This window comes from Chenopodium album, chromosome 5 (genome assembly GCF_948465745.1).
Source record: "Chenopodium album chromosome 5, dcCheAlbu1.1, whole genome shotgun sequence".
Classification (NCBI taxonomy): domain Eukaryota; kingdom Viridiplantae; phylum Streptophyta; class Magnoliopsida; order Caryophyllales; family Amaranthaceae; genus Chenopodium; species Chenopodium album.
In genome coordinates, this window is record NC_137838.1 from 37,917,992 (window position 1) to 37,935,646 (window position 17,655).

Below are 17,655 nucleotides of genomic sequence, written 5' to 3' on the forward strand. Positions count from 1 at the left end.
ATCTTTAAAGCTTGTAATGTAAGGCTAGGGTAAAGGGTAGGAATCATTTGGGAATAAGTGAGAGAAAAACTATGCTTAAAGGGAGCAAATCCTAATAAAACCCATGATCAAAATAAATAATGATCAACATCTCCTGCATAACCAACTCCAACAAAAATCCACCAAATACAACTCCAATCATAGCAAACAATCCCAACACTTACAATTTCACTCATAAAAATATGATAGTGTAGAACTAGAGTGAATAACCAACTTTATTTTCCAAACTTGAATTTTTCATTGAAACTCATCATCTTATTTTTTTTTTCTTTTGATCAACCTCCAACTAGAACATTTGAACATTGAACAATTCTTTTTCCTTTTGCTCTTTTTTTCTATTGAAGTTCACTTATTTTTTTTTTGAACTTCTCTTTTTTTTTTTCATATCATCATACTTTATTTTTTCAAGAAAATTCAACTTTCAAACTCATCGAAAATAAACATGATCAAGAACAAAATAACTTCACAAAACCCACCCAAATTGTGCAAATAATAAGCGCACCATAAACTCCCTCACCTCACTCAGTAATAGCTCCCCCAATCCAAGCTTGGGACTAGTAACCAATGGGGCAAATCGGCTTGTATTGTGACTAATAAACAATAAAAGAGCACAAGCAACAACATGGGTAGCAAGAAGGGAACAAATGTATTTAAAATCATCTGGAGGCTACCTAAAAGAACAAATGCCTTTGTCCTCCTCAATGTGCATAATAACGAGTCATATAAACATTACTTATAGTTGCAAACCAATACTCAAATTCATTGACATACCAGGAACTATCACACATTCCTAACCAAATCAACTAGTCAAGCACTATATTCACAAGCAGTTGGACAAAATTGACGCATGTTAGGACATCTAAGAAATCAAACTTCAAATCATGATCAGCAAATCCACAATGCTTATCATCATATACCAAGAATCAAAACAATATTTTTCAAATATGGGGCACAGGGAAGCATGATTTACAATTCATTTGAACGTATTTTTGGATTTTTTTATTTTTCATTTTCTTTTGTATTTTTCATATGAGAAAGCAATAAAGCTAACCTAGAAAGCAATAAATCTAAACTAAGAAAACACACCAAAAACAAAAGAAAAGATAAAAAGAAAGATACTCGTAGACACCTAAAAATGTCTCCCCAAAACCAAACCCGATGATGAACAACCTTTCACAGCCACTATTGGTCGGGTTCAGTATTTAATCCCGAGAGTGCTTAAAAAATTGTATTTGATTTGTATTTTTGAACAGTCCATGGATTAGTCTTGATGTTTGGTAAAAGTATAGTTTTAATTTAAGCCCAAACTTATTATTTAATTTTAGCCCAAACCTTTTTTTATTTATTATTTTATTATTTATTTTTGGCCCAAACCTTTTATTTATTTTATTTAATTATTTTCTTATTTTAGCCCAAATAATAATAAATCAGAAAAAGGCCCGAAATTATCAATCGACACTTAAAATGCTGAACGAAATTAGGGTTAAAAATGTATTTAGACGGAAAGGCGGGCTGGGAATTCCCGTGCCACGGCAGGTACCCACCGTGTCACGGGAATCATTCCCGTCTGACGGTGGGATTTCCCGTGACACGGGAAATCTGCTGTGACACGGGAATTTCCGTGTCTTTTCCGCGTAAACCCTTAACGCGTTTTCTTCCCCGTTTACTAAAAATTTGCCGCGTCACACTAAAACTGCACCGTGTCACGGGAATGTTTCCCGTCTGACGCTGGGACTTCCCGTGTCACGGTACAGTTTGCCGTGTCGCGGAATACTTTTTTAGGGTTTTTATCATTTTAGGGTTCCGTGTGCTCCCTCAACACATTTTCTTTATAAATACCCCCTCATTTCTGATGTACGGGGCACCAATTAATTCTCTATTTTTCTCTCTTCTATGCTTTAGCCTAAACACTAGCCTACCCTTCTTATTTCAAAATTTCTTCTTCAAGTACTCCAAGGAGTCCATACTTTACTCGTGGTTCTGTCCTTAAGCCAAGGCGTGAAAGGTAGAACTGTTTGAGGGTTTGACCCCAAATCAACTCTACTTAATTTAATTTAATTTAATTATTGTTTTATTATTATTTCCTTGAATTTACTAACTCGTTTATTATTTTGTAGTTGCAAACAAACAGAATCAAAGTAAGAATTATGTTCCTTTTATTTCTATTATTTTTCTAACGATTTTATATTGTTGGAATTATGGTTAAATTGCTTCCAATATCAATGTATATTCTATTATTTTTATGATCACTATATTGCATGTTTAAAGGAAATATGTAATTGAAAATCACGCCTAATAAGATAATTTGGACAACCGGTTTAGGTTCCTTTTTAATCTTGTTATTAAATCAAGTGGTCACTAATATTCTAGAATTATGTGTTGCATTAATATTCAACCAATTTAGCTTAATAATAGTTTGGAGCAAATTGATTTTTTGTTTTTATGCCTTTGAGATCGCAGGAATCATTTTTCACATAAGAATCGAGTAGAGGCCAATACGGGCGAATGTGACTCCATGACTCACTTCTTACCATCATCCCCGATCCCCTTTCGTGGTTCCGAACCATATGGAGTTAGTAATCTCATGGATTATGAATGGGGTGTAACCTTCACGGGTCAATCGTTGTTGCCTATCGTTGTCCCTTATCGTGGTTGCCTTTTTATGATCTGTGAACGGTTTACAAGTTCCTTAAAATCTTGTTGGCGGCTCCCTACTTTCCTTGTCCCTAATCGTATATGTCAATTCCCACTTCCTATGAGTGCCAAGCATATTCACACATGCTTTTAACGTAGGCGCACTTCGAACGACGCCTACAATTTGGCGACTCCGCTGGGGAGGATTCTTGGTTATTATCGATTTGAGTGACCGGTATTTAATTAAGATGAGTGGATGAGACTTGAAAGATTCTTGAAAAAAATATTCCTGTGATTAATTTGGCATTTTTGCATATGCATAGACGTTTTAACGTCGCATTTAGGTCTGTCCCGTAGGAAAAATTGAATAACTTGATTGCGTACGAAGGAAAACAGGGCACCAGTCAGATTTTATGATTGATGTGCCACGGCAGTCCTAAAATCAGTCCGGTGGCTTATTTTCTCTTCTCAAAGTCAACTTCCTTCGATTTTTTTGAAAAAACGTATGTGTTCTACATGCGTCTTAGCCCCGGGGGATTTAAGCTCTATCAACCCAAAAACACTCATGGTAATAAGGGTTCATCCGAGTTATTAAATCCACCCAAACCATGGAGTCGAGTTCGATTTCATCACGAACTCGCGGAGCCGCCCGTTGGCATACACCCTCAAGGGAGGTTGCCTTGCTAACGCGTCCAAACTCTTAACCATGGTACCCTTTTGACACCCAAAGCTTGACCAATAGTTGAACATAGATCTTGACTCTAGGTTGCGAACTGTTTTTTTTTTTTTACATCATCGTGCCTAAATGCTACATGGTTGTTTGGTGCTAACCTTCATGTGTTTACTCTTTTGTTTAACCCATGACCGAGGGTTTTTATTTTCACATAGTAATTAGTACGGACCTAAAATCGATTAAAATCTGGAAAAATCACAAAATAGACCTGGAATTGTCCACCGTGTCACGACATGTTTTGCCGCGCCACGGTGAACAGTGCCGTGGCACGGGGCTTTCTACCGTCTGACGGTAGACTGCACCGTGTTACGACATTCAGCACCGTGACACGGTGCCTTGGAAAAGTGTCTCATCAGTCTTTTTTCGGTTTTTGTGCGTACGTATGTGGTTTATGTATCCAATTTGGTGTCATTTCTAGCTGTACGGTCAAAACACGCGTCCATAACCTCACTTATTCACTCACATATCGTGTTCACACACTTTTTTCCTTAGTTGTGCACCACTTTTTGACCGTATTTTAGGGTAGTCTTGTTTTTGTGTTGTTTTTTTTCGGAGTAAGTCGGATAGTATCCTCCCATTTTTAAAAAAAAAATTAAAATAATAAACAAATAGAATTTCAAAATTATAGGTTTTTTTTTTAAAAAATTCAATTTTTATCCGGATAGGTTAAGGTTAAGTTTGGTCATTAAAGGTGTGTTTGTTTCGGTGTCACAACACTTGGTCAAGAAGCTGGGTAGATTGTTACGGTTCGAGTCAATACCTCAACAACCTCTTATACCAAAGAGGTGTACAAGGAAACCACCACAATCATCTCCACAAGATCCATCTCCAGTCTACTTTCAACCAATGGCTACTAAGGAAGACATCGAGAACATCAACAAGACAATTGAAATGTTGTCTAACATGATGCAGACACTCACCACTAGAGTCAACACGGTAGAGCAAGACAATCAAAACAATGTAACTACTGCTGCAATGGACAAGATTAAGGAACAGATGAGTAAGATTTCTGAAGAATTCACTTATGTGGAATAGCCTGTCACCTCTTCGTCCATAAGGGACAAGCTTTCTGAGAAGTTTTCCACTGCTGACATTCCCAAGTTCAAGCCTACTGATAATCCGCTTTTCCATTTGAAGGCTTTTTCTGCAACCATGGCTCTTAAGGGAGTAGATGTGACACTCTTCCCTATAGTGTTCCCTCTTTCCTTGGAGCATGCCTGTCAACAGTGGTTCTACTCTTTGGAATCCAAACATGTTGCGACCTGGGAGGATGTTGCTGAAAGCTTTATGAATCTCTACAAGTGTAACATTCAGGCCAAGACTTCTGAACTTGAACTCTCCATTCTCAAACAGAAACAGAATGAAGGCTTCACCACTTATTTAAGCAGCTGGAGGGAAACAACCGCGCTCTTGGTGGATCCCCCCAAGGAAAAAGAGATGGTTTGCTTGTTCATTGCCAATCTGAATCATAAGTACAAGCAACACTTGAAGTTTATGCCTCTGAGTACCTTTGAAGCTGTATACGATATTGGAATCAATATTGAGGACAAACTAATGAAGACTGCTGGTAGCAACAATAATAACATCACTTGGAAAAACAATAAGAACGACACTCCTTCTTCTTCGTCTTCCAAGCCCAACAATGCTACCAACAATATCAATATCAATGATTTGTTGGCCCTTAATGCTCCTCCTCAAAGATTCCAAAGGCAAAGGAGGGTTTACACGCCTTTGGGAATGACTTATGATGCTGCTTTTGACCGTTTGCATGGTCAAGGACTGATTATGCCAATTGGACCATTTCCAGAACCTCGACTAGAGAATAGGACCGCTAGCTATGACCCCAATGCTTATTGCAAGTTTCATCAAGGCAAGGGTCATAATACTGAGAAGTATTAGAGGTTGAAGGATGCAATCCAAGACCTAATTGATGCTAATCAACTTCCTGTCCCTCCAGGGGGCAAGAAGCCTAACATTCAAACAGGTCCTCTTTCTGATGCTTTGGCTATCATGGGAGATGAAGTCTCCTTTGATCCTTCAATACTCATTAAACCTGTGAATAAAACTCTGCCGGAAGTTGTATTTGTCTCGAGTTCAGAAGAAGTGAATGGAATTTGGGATAGTGACAATGAAGACGTCTATCTCAAGGATATAGCCTGTTCATCTCTTGGCACAAGTGAAGATGTTTGGGGAGACTTTGAGGTCAAGGTTCTCACCAGAAGTGGACGGTTGCAACAACCTAGTCCACCTCCACCTCCACCATAATCACATCCGATAGTTGATCCCATCAACCCTGTGAACAGCGATGTGGTCAAACAATTGCAAAAGACCAAGGTGGAGATGAATGTATGGAAGCTTTTGGCCACCTCCCATTTGCATCGAAAGGCTGTGATGAATGCTCTGGTGAAAATAGGAGTTGATGATGACATGACTCCTCAAGGACTGGTCAACTTTCTCACTACTGAATTGCCAAGTACTGGCAATCTGATTTCGTTTTCTGACAAGGATCTGCCCTAGGAAGGGGATCAACATAATAAGGCCTTACACCTCACTGTGGTGTGTAGGCAGATGAATGTTCCTATGAGCCTGGTTGATAACGGCTTTGCAATAAATGTATGCCCACTCCGCACTGCAAAGAAGTTGGGCATAAAGAATGAAGAACTGACTCCCTCTACTCAAGGGATTCGAGCTTATGATAATACTCACCGTCAAGCCGTGGGTACTATCATACTCAACATAGCTACTGGGGCCATTAAACGTCGCACCAAATTTTAGGTGGTGGACATTAAGGCCTCTTTCAATCTGTTGTTAGGACGCCCTTGGCTTCATGAGCTAAAGGCGATTCCATCATCGTTGCACCAGAAGGTGAAAGCCATAGTTGGAGGGGTTCTAATTATCATTGATGCCTCTCCTATACGCATTCAAGTTATCGACACTCCTATCGTCCATGTCGAACATGACGAAGAAGACGAAGATCTTTGGGGGTTTTCACTCGATGATGTTCTCGTGATTGAAGAAGAGGAAAAGTGCCATCTCGACTTCGATCCCTATTCAAACACCAATATTAATGCCATTCTGAAGAAGCAAGGGCATTTCCTTGGAATGACCATCGGACTCAAAAAGAAACTGGCCGAACTTTGGGGCCATCCTGGTGCACTTAAGAAGGATACTTTTGGCTTGGGATTCAAACCAACAAAATAAATGTGAAACAAGCTCTCTTGAAGATGAAGGCTCGCAATAACGCTCGAATCACAAAGACGGAAATGGCCATGGATCCATATCCATTCACCCTCAATGGCCAGTACATTAAAGAAGGGGAAGACTTCCCATGCTATGAATTCCCTGAGCCATTCGTCCACGATGGGAAGCGTGAACCAGGATTGGAGATATTCCTCGATTGTGACTTTGTTGATGAAGACGAAGAGCTCTTCAAAGCTGAGAAACCAGCTAGCCCAAGCTCTGATGATCTAGGCATCAACCTTCTTTTTGGAATGGAGAAGAATGAATCTAATCCCCTCTGCAATGATAATTCCAAGCTCGTTCAAGCTGTTATAGCAAACAAGGACTTTGACCCCTCCGAGTTAATCGTCCAAGCTGATAATATTTCAAAGGGATGGCGCAATACATTGAGGATCACTACGCCAAGTGGAGAGAAGTTGGAAAAAACTGCTGGCAAAGGTCCTATCTTTGATGAATCTGAGTCGTCTGGGTCCGAGTCCGAGTCTTAGTCTAAGTCTGTAGACGAGTCCTTAGAGTCTGAGGCCGACCCTCTTTCTGCTATAGAGTCCAATCCTGAGTCTCTTGTTGAATCTTCTCTTTCCGGTGAGGTCGCAGCTGACCTTGCCCCTCTTGATGTATTAGCCAATGAATTCAATAAAATGAGTACCTTTGCTTACGATGCATGTCATTCCCCTAACCCTGATCAGCATTGCTTTTCTAATGATAAAAATGACAAAGAAATAATAAAAGCAATGGAAGAACACGAAAATAAAACAGCAGTTATCGAAGATACAGAAACAGATAACATTTCCAATGATACGACTGTTAAAGAAGTAAAAATTGGATTAACACTAAGTCAAGATGAACGCAAAGAGCTAATTAACTTGCTTAGTGAATTTGTTGATGTATTTGCTTGGTCATACCAAGATATGCCAGGAATTGACAGGGATATAGCTCAGCATACGATACCACTCATTCCAGGTATGAAGCCTGTCAAACAAAAGCTGCGCCGCATGAAACCGGATGTGGCTCTCAAAATCAAAGAAGAAATTAGAAAGCAGTTGGCCGCAGGTTTCATCAAAGTATCCAAGTATCCATAATGGATGGCAAATGTGGTTCCGGTTCCAAAGAAGGATGGAAGGGTCAGAATGTGTGTTGATTACAAAGACCTCAATAAAGCAAGCCCGAAAGATGGGTTCCCTCTACCTCACATTGACATTCTGGTCGATAACACTCCTATCATTCATGGACGGTTACGCCGGATATAATCAAGTACTGATGGCTGAAGAAGATATGGAGAAAACCACATTCCTCACACAATGGAGTACATATTGCTATACGGTAATGCCATTCGGGTTGAAAAACGCGGGTGCCATCTACCAAAGAGCAGCTACAGCATTGTTACATGACATGATGCACAAAGAGGTTGAGGTCTGTGTTGATGATATGATCGTTAAGTCTAAAGATCGCCCAGGCAATATCATTGCACTTCGCAAGTTCTGCGAAAGACTCCGTAAGTACAATATGAGATTAAATCCAGCAAAGTGTGCACTCGGAGTCACGTCAGGCAAATTACATGGATATGTGATCAGTTCTCGAGGGATTGAAATAGATCCCACAAAAGTAAAAGCGATCATAGCCTTGCCACCGCCCAAGAATGAGAAGGAGATTCGAGGTTTCATTGGAAGGCTGCAGTATATAAGTAGGTTCATATCAAAGCTCACAGCGATATGTGAACCTATATTCAAGAAGCTTAAGAAAAACGTCCCAGTCACATGGGATGACGATTGCCAAAAAGCTTTCGATAAAATCAAAGAGTACCTGGCAAACCCACCTGTGCTAGCGCCAGCAATACTTGACTTTTCTCTTTGACTCTACCTTACGGTCATAAGAGAAACGATGAGGGCAATGCTAGCACAAGAGATTGAAAGCAAGGAGAATGCAATCTACTACTTGAGTAAGAAGCTTCAAGGATATGAGACACGATACACACCACTTGAAAAATTGTGTCTCGCACTTGTGTGGGCCGCACAGAAACTAAGACATTACATGCTCACTCATACAGTGCATGTCGTGTCCAAGATGGATCCTCTCAGATACTTTTTCAAAAAAGCAACACTCAATGGAAGATTATCAAGGTGGATAGTCAATCTTGCTCAGTTTGACTTGAAATTTGTACCACAAAAATCCATCAAAGGTTCTACGGCTTCCGACTTCTTAGCAGACTTTCCTCTAGAAGAATTTGAGAAAGAAGGTGATGAGTACGATTTCCCTGACGAAGATTTACTCATGACCGAAGACGATAGTTGGACGCTTTATTTCGATGGAGCTTCAAACCAAAAAGGTTGTGGTGTAGGAGTCTTGCTTGTATCACCCAATGAAGAGAACATCCCAATTTCCATGAAGCTCGACTTTGATGTCACCAACAATGCAGCAGAATATGAAGCATGTATTTTGGGGTTAGAAACAGCTGTCGCCTTGGGAATTAAGAAGCTCAGAATCTACGGTGATTCTTCACTAATCATTAACCAAATCTCCAAGAAATGGAAGATGAGAAGTGAAAGTCTCGCTACGTATCAAGCTCATTTAGAAACTCTCACGGAGCAACTAGATGAAGTGGAATATACGTATTTGCCAAGAGAAGAAAAACAATTCGCCGACGCACTAGCTAAATTAGCATCAATGGTGCGAATTCCAACGGATATAATCAGAATGCCGTTGAACATAGAAAGAAGATATGAACCGGCTTATGTTCACGCACTCGACGATGAACAAGAATCACAAGAAGAAGATGAAGAGCCATGGTATACAGATGTCCTTAACTATGTGACAAGAGGAGAATACCCTCCTAATACTGATAAAAGGGCACGCCGTGCTTTGAGGCTCCTGGCCTCACAGTATGTGCTCATCAGGGGAGAACTCCACAAGAGAACTGCAATGGGGAGAAATCTCTTATGCATAGCTAAGAAAGAAGCACACAGAACCATGGAAAACCTTCATGCCGGTATATGTGGAACGCACATGAATGCGAAGATGTTAGTTCAAAAGATTCAACGACAAGGTTATTATTGGACTACTATGGAAAGATATTGTCACGAATACGTCAAGAAATGTATGAAGTGTCAAGTCTACGCAAATTTACAGCATGTTCCACCTTCGCTTCTCTACACATATACTTCTCCATGGCCTTTCTTCACTTGGGGCATCGACATCATTGGAAAAATAACGCCACCAGGACAAGGGGGGCACGAATTCATCCTCGTAGCGATCGACTATTTCACCAAATGGGTCGAAGCTGCCTCATATGCTAAGCTAACGGTGTAACACGTAGCTCAATTCATTGAGAAATATATCATATGCCGCTATGGGGTACCTCATGAGATGATCAGCGATAACGGAACGCATTTCCAAGCCGAATGCGCGGAATTATTACAGAAATACCATATCAAGCATCACAGATCATCACCTTACAGACCACAAACAAATGGTGCGGTCGAATCGGCCAACAAAAATGTGAAAACTATCATCGAAAAGATGACAGAAAATTACAAGGATTGGCCAAGTAAGCTACATTTCGCCCTTTGGGGTTATTGAACCTCTGTTCGTACATCAACAGGGGCTACCCCTTTCTCTTTGGTCTATGGAGTTGAAGCTGTACAACCAATAGAACTCGAAATCCCTTCTCTCCAAATCGCGTTGGAAAGCCAACTAGATGAGGTCGATTGGATTAGAGCAAGATATGATGAACTAGTCTTACTTGATGAAAAACGCTTGGCAGCTTTGCATCATGTCCAAACCTACCAACAGCGTATGGCGTGACATTTCAATAAAAAGGTCAAGACTAGGAACATCAAATGCTTAAAGCACTCCGCAAAAATGTGTTGGATCCAAGAGGAAAATTCAGACCAAATTGGTTAGGTCCGTACATTGTTAAAGCCATCTTGTCTGGCGGAGCGGCACAATTAGTTGACATGGACGGTAATGGTTTCCATAATTTAACTAACTTGGATCAACTCAAGAAATTCTATGCCTAATCGCATGGGTTCATGACCTAATAAAGCTACGTTTGGCCTGATTCCTTTTTAAGGATACGTAGGCAACCCCTCAAGGGGGCCCGACCACTTTAAAAAAATAAAATCCTCCCTCTGTTGATCAAGTATACGCGTCAGTTCAGCATTGCGTCACGACAAACAAACAAAAAAAAGGGGTTTTTTCTGCGACATGGGACATTCCACCGTGTCACGGCACAGTCCACCGTGGCACGGTGGACCTGAGCAAAAAAAAAAATATGTCGTGACACGGGAATTTCCAACGTGTCACGGAATTTTTCACCGTGGCACGGTGGAATTTCAGGTTTTCCGATTTTTTTTAGTGACGCACTCTTTGCGAATTTATTATTTGTTCGAGGTTTTTTTTTTATTTTCATTCTTCCATTGCGTTCGACTCCTTGACTCGGATATTATTAAAAAAAAAAAGTCATTGTAATTTTTTATTTAAGGCTAAAATAAATATGCTACTATTATTAAAATAAATGTGACTACAATTATTGGCATCATACGCCTTATTTTAGAAAATTATAAATCATAAAAGCAAAGCAATACTGAACTAATCCCTCTTCACTTTAGGAACCTCATTCTCTTTTTCAACTAGGTCGGCCTTCACCATTAATGTGTCTTTTGTAGACCGAACCGTCACACCCCTAGTCGAACTTTCACCCCTTTCACCTTTCTTAAAGTTCTTCGGTTGTTTCTCTCTATAGACCATCTTCTCTTTACCCTTCCCTTTCACATAATTCTTCCTTTTCGGCATTATAGGAGTCTTAAAATCAATCCCTTGCGTTCTTGGACCTAGACGATTTTTAAGAGGCGCTTTCTTAATTCCAAGACGACTCTTCACATCAGATTTGCGTGATCCGACTCGTTCCCTCCTACTTCTAGGATTCAACCATGCCTTATATGCACTAGATAGAGGAGGAGGAGCTTGGTTACTTGCAGAAACGGTCCACAAAGGTCTTTCAATCCAATAAGTCTCGTATTTGTGAACGTTACTTTCATGAAACGATACTTCAAGAGGACTATCGTTATAGCGTGGAACTACTTGTTCAAGTCCATACTGCCGCATCAGTCGAGAAGGACAATAAAAAGTCAGTTTTGAGATACTAGGAACACGGCAATACGGAGTATCATTCGTACCAACCATCCTAGTAAGCCTCCACCAAGGAACCACCCAACGAATGGAAAATTCCCTCTTTGCAAAGAAATTTTTCCAGTCTTCATACGACATATTCACAGAGTAATTCTTCTTCTTGCGGACTAGATTGTTAGGGCCATATTTTTCAATATCATCGGGGGCTTCAAATAGTTCTAAACGCTCCATTAACCAAATCTGCACAAAAAAAATAAATAAAATAATCAGTCGGAAAAAAGAAAAAAAATATGTAGATTTCCCGTGACACGGCAGACTTCACCGTGTCACGGCAGAGAGCCACCGTTACACGGTGCCTGTTTTGTGTCACAGGAGCTACTCGGAGCGTATTTTTACCTGCAGCAGTACAGAGAGCCCTTCCTGATGGCTTTCCGGTCATCTTTTTCTTCGTCAAGGCCACGAAATGTTTCTCCAAGGCATGTAGGCATAGGAGACCTCCCAGATTCAACATGTCACTAGTGGAAAAATAGCTATCCGTAACGGGCAAAAAAGGCCTATCCGTAACGGGCAGCGGGCGTTACGTATGCTACCGTTACGGATAGCAAATGTTATTCGTAACGGGCAGTGCCCGTTACGAATAACCCGTTATTTGTAACGGGCATTTTAGCAGCCCATTACAAATAACCCGTTATTTATAACGGGCATTTTAGCTGCCCGTTACGAATAACCCGTTATTCGTAACGGGCATTTCAAATGCCCGTTACAAATAACTCGTTATTCGTAAAGGGAACTTTAAGTGCCCGTTACAAATAACGGGCACTTTAAGTGCCCGTTACGAATAACGGGTTATTTGTAACGGGCATTTCAACTGCCCGTTACAATTACATTTAGCCTCAATTAAAAAAAAAATCCCAGCATAATTTGCTGGGCTGTCGAAATTTTGTGCTTATTATATCAATGTAAATTTTTATTTAATCCACAATTTTTAATTAATACAGTTGGCCACAAAAAAAAAAAATAATAATAAAAAAAAACAACAACAACAATTTTTTTTTCCTTAGAACAATGTTTGCCCCGGATTATTGAACACAAGCGCATATTATAAAATACATATGCGTTGCTGAAATCATATCCCACACCCCCCACAACTTATTTCACGACCCTTGCCATCCTTGAGGTTGACGTCAATTTAAAAATAATCACCGCGATAACTACGTCTAGGCCCCGTTAGGTATACGGTTTCATAAGAATTGTGATATCCCAAGGCTCCGTTAAACAGAACAAAATATTCATCTTCATCACAAGCCTCGATCTTTCTTGTGAAGCCTTTGCAACAATCATCACCATAAAAACAAATGGAGGCCAAGAAAATCTCCATGTATGCACAACGATTATCGGATACATACCTAGTGAATCAAAAGTTAGTTTTACACAAACAACTTGCATTGAAACTACACACTGATATAATAAGCAGTTTGACAGCTGCCAAAAAAAAATGCAGTTTGAGATTTATATGTGCTTACCGATATAATGGATGATGTTTATGTATGAGCTACAATAAGAGTTAAAAACAAAAAATTTTTTTAAAAAAAGAAGCTACAGGAAGTATTTATATGCACCAACCTTTCTTTTTTTACTAATGTCATATTGAAGCTCGAAGGATAGATACTCCGGAAGGAACCTTAATAACCTGAAAATTTTGTTATATTATAAATTTCAATAGCAAATCTCAGCAAAAATTCCTCCAAACTTAAAACTTGTAAACCAGCACCCCATATCATTCGGTACCCCAGCCCCTAAGTATGCCACATATATATTTTTGTTCTTTTTCTCTCTTTATTTTCAGGGGTAAAGTACCAAGCTTGTACATAGATGATCAATATAAATCACTAGCAAAAATTACATACCAGTTGGAGCTCATAAAGCAAGCACAATAAGGGGAAAAAAAAAGGGGAAAATGACTGCTAAAATTTATCAGTCTCTGCCTATGCAAAAACACTAGTGAACTCATCGGTATTGGTAATGTTAGAGCTCGAATTATTAGTTCTGTTTTTTTATCAGCCAAAGGGGTTTCATATGTTCACTGTTTTTTTTTTTTTTTTTTTTTTGTATTAAGCATTAATCAAGACAGTGGCAGTTGTATCACACAAAGTTCACCCATTGTTGGACCTTACCGATTCAATAGAATAGCATGTACCATTAAGACGACTCCAATCAGATATTTTTGCTCCTAAATGCAATACCATACAAAAGGATTAGTTTCAACACGTGAAGGTAAAATATATAAGAAGATACAAAATGAAGGGATTGGGATCAAACCTCTGGATTCTTTATATGTAGAAAGGTGCTCAAAGACAAGGTATAATGAAAGACATAGGGTAAAAATCACAAAGGCGCGTGCAATATGAACAACTCATGGAGGAGCAATTTCAGACAAAACTAGCATAATGATCAATGTAACTCTACACAGATTCGCCCCTGCCCAAGCACATTACCAAACTCTAATCAAAACTTTAAGCACCAAAACTTTCCCACAACTCTCAGTCAACAACATCATAATTCCAATTTCCAAGAACCCCCTAGTCAACAATTACACAAAAAATCCCCTGGCATATTTCAGTCAAACGATTAATTGAAAACCATAAACCTTGAATTTGTCAAACAACCCCAGAAAAAAGAAGAAAATTGCCTTGTCTATAAAGATTTTACCATAAAGAACCAATCTTTATATATATACTGCATAATCTTCTCAACCCAGTATCCCAATTCAAACCTCTTATAGTAACCCCATCCCAAAAGAACCATCCCATATTATTTTAATCAAATACGACATTTAAGGGTAAAATATGAACAGAAAGAACTATGATATACCAATAAAAAATCAAAATTTAAATATCAATGAAATTTTAAGTTTAAAAATCAGCTAATTGAGAAATATAACAAATAGTTCAATAATGACCTGAAAAATTGATATTCAATAGTTAATAAATGAAAAAAAAAAAGAATTAAATCAAACGAACAGTCTAAGTAACAACAAACAAAAAACAAACAATATCCCCAAAAAATTAAATCAAAATTATCAATATTATGGATGATTAAATTACAAGAATAATGATGAAAAAACGAATAAAGCATAAATTATGGCATAAATCCAAAAATTAGCAGAAAAAATCGAGGAACTCATTGATGTTGACCTGATGACCGATCATCGAAGAGGAGTAGAAATTGGCGTGGGAACCAGGGTTTGATGAAGAAAAAGTTAAAAGGAGGAAAGCTGGGTTGACTAAGCTAGATCTAGCGAGTTGGAGAATGGAGAAGCCTTAGAGCAAAATCAATAAACCCTCTGATCTAAAAATCATCAAAACCCCCAATTTCACCATTTTTTCTCTCTCCTCGTCCCATATCGCCATTTTGTCGCCTTGTTTCATCACCAATTGAATGGGGAAGATTGATGGAGGAGAGGAGAGGAGAGGAGAGAGAGTGACTGAGTGTGAAATGAGAGAAAAGAGGTGAATGACGGCTAGGTAAACCCTAATAAAAAGCCAAAGCCAAGTAATGGGCTCCTCTCATCATTTGGGCCACGCTCAAGCAGTTGTATCGGGCTCAATATGCCCGTTACTTGTAATATAATATCCGTAACGGGCAATGATGACGGTTACAACTAAATAAGTATTCGTAACGGGCACTATTTTTCCCGTTACGAATAACTAAGTATTCGTAACGGACACTATTTTTCCTGTTACGAATAACTAGGTATTCGTAACGGACACTAATTTGCCCGTTACGAATAACTAAGTATTCGTAACGGACACTATTTTGCCCGTTACGAATATATTTAATGTAACGGGCATAGCTTTGCTCGTTACAAATAGCCTGTTACGAATGAGATTTTTTCCACTAGTGTGTTCAAGCACAGATGCTAGACAAGCATGTCCTACCCTACCGTTTGCAAATAAATGCTTGCTAAACATGCAAAGATATATGCCTTTCTATGGTATACATGATAAGACTCAGAGATAGGGCGATTAATATATAAATTTGCAAGTTTTTCTAAGTCTACCTCATTACCACACACAATTCTATTTAAATCTGGATCTGTTAGATTCAGATGGCGTTCAAAATCTTGGTAATAATATTCACGTAGGGTAGGCATGGCAATAACATTTCTAGCAGGAAATCCAAAGATCGCACCGAATTCCTCCGGCAGGGGACATATTTCATCGTAATCAAATTTAAAACAATGTGTTTCTAGACTCCAATAGTCTAATGCTGCCCTAAGAAAATCATGTTCAATCGCTACATGCCTCAGTGCTAGTAAACCCCTGACATGAAACAATTCTAACTCTCTTTTGTCAGCATTGGTCAAAGAATAAGACCAGTCGCACAATGTATTATCAAAATTCTGAGACATTATTATTGAAATAATTATTTTGTGTTTCGTAATTATGCATATCACGAATATACTAGTCCTATTTTATAGAAAAAACGCTTGAAACTACTCAGAAATTATCTTTCCATACGCGTAAACCACACCGTTGTAGAATACGCGCACCGTGACACGGGGTGACCCACCGTGTCATGGGAATTTTTTGCCGCGACACGACAATTTTTGCCGTGACACGGTGTACAATGCCGTGTCACGGCGCCCATGCGTGTTTTTTTTTTTTTATCTTTTCCTGTATCTATTCGGATTTTTTTTTCGTATTTTATCTTCACCGTTTATTTTTCAGTTTTCTGAGAGTTTCATTCTGAATAAAATTCTCAACTTTTTTTTAATTTCTTTTTTTATTTATTCTTTTTATCATTTTATTTTTATAATTTAATTTTTATTTATTTATTTATTTATTTATTTATTTATTATTTTTAGTATTTTATTCATTTTATTTCTTTTTTTTCTTTATTATTTATATATTTTTTTATTTATTCTATTTATTTATTCTTGTCTTTTTTATTTCTTTTTCTTTTGGGGAAGGTCGGTACCCTCCACTTTGTTTTTATTTATTTATTCTATTTATTTCTTTTTTTTTGTTTTCGCGTCATTAATACATACACAATCACACACAATGAGTCTCAAGCACACACTAACACACACTAATAAATACATAAACTGTGAATAATGTACAAAATGAGTCATAATAAATAAGCAGTGTCAAGTGTCATCACAGTATGTACAAATAAGGACCCTCGGTAAAAAATCTACAGAACTAGAAGAGTTAGGATCAGTATCATCCCCAGCCTGTGAATACGGGAACGGTGAGCCAAAGAGTACCGCCATCATCCTAGTACGAGGAGTAGTGTCCCTACTAGTCCCTGTGACTCCAGCAGCAGTCAAACTCAAAGTAGGACCCGTCCAACCGGCAAACGGTGTCGACTGACTCAAAGACATGGGGATCGTTGGTGGAGGCATCGTCCCATACACTGGAACTGAAAACAAGCCCGACACCAGTGGAGGAATCACGGACGATGGAGCTGAAAATAAGCCAGGATCCACGGGAGTCAAAACTGGCCTAAACTCAGGCTGTGAAGGCTGTGAAAACGACTGCCGCTGCCTCTGACCCTGACCCTGAAAGCGCTGGGAAGACTAAGGCTGCTGCCACTGAGCCTCCTGAAACGGCTGAGTAATCTGAGGCTCCCGCTAAGACTGAGAATGCCGATGAACCTCAGGAGATCGTCTACCACGACTAATCTCCCCCTTGTCCTAGCCTCTATGCCTCGAGCGCGAGCGGGACCACCGTTGCTCCTGAAAAATACAAAATCAAAAGGCGTCAACAATGCAAAATAAAACAAATGGTAGAAGTCAAAAAAATGAGCATACCTCAAGAACATCGCTAGAACTGCTCCGACAACTTGAACCACGCCGAAGCTTGAGGATGCAGTACTTTAGA

At 39.1% G+C, this 17,655-nt stretch overlaps 1 protein-coding gene across 2 annotated transcripts; it reads right to left on the reverse strand.

Annotated features, from left to right (window-relative positions):
* Positions 1-12,675: 12,675 nt before the first annotated feature.
* On the reverse strand, positions 12,676-14,936 carry LOC145630685 (uncharacterized). Of its 2 annotated transcripts, XM_081682886.1 has the most exons (5): positions 14,090-14,936; positions 13,945-14,000; positions 13,394-13,460; positions 13,294-13,322; positions 12,676-13,176 (listed from the first exon to the last, which is right to left on the reverse strand). In XM_081682886.1, the coding sequence occupies exons 2-5, from the start codon at positions 13,968-13,970 to the stop codon at positions 12,960-12,962; spliced, it is 339 nt and encodes a 112-aa protein (XP_081539012.1). In that variant the 5' UTR covers positions 13,971-14,000; positions 14,090-14,936; the 3' UTR covers positions 12,676-12,959. The 2 variants fall into 2 exon arrangements, 1 of the variants encoding a protein (XP_081539012.1); XR_014112178.1 differs by lacking the exon at positions 13,394-13,460 and having other exon boundaries at positions 12,692-13,176.
* Between the last annotated feature and the right edge of the window lie 2,719 nt (positions 14,937-17,655).

Excerpts from the sequence above, each read along its gene's own strand:
- LOC145630685 (XM_081682886.1), bottom strand. The coding sequence starts at position 13,970 with ATGGTACATGCTATTCTATTGAATCG. Across the intron at positions 13,323-13,393 it reads ACATTAGTAAAAAAAGAAAG|CTCATACATAAACATCATCC; the intron begins GTTGGTGCATAT and ends CTCTTATTGTAG. Across the intron at positions 13,177-13,293 it reads AAACATCATCCATTATATCG|GTATGTATCCGATAATCGTT; the intron begins GTAAGCACATAT and ends TTGATTCACTAG.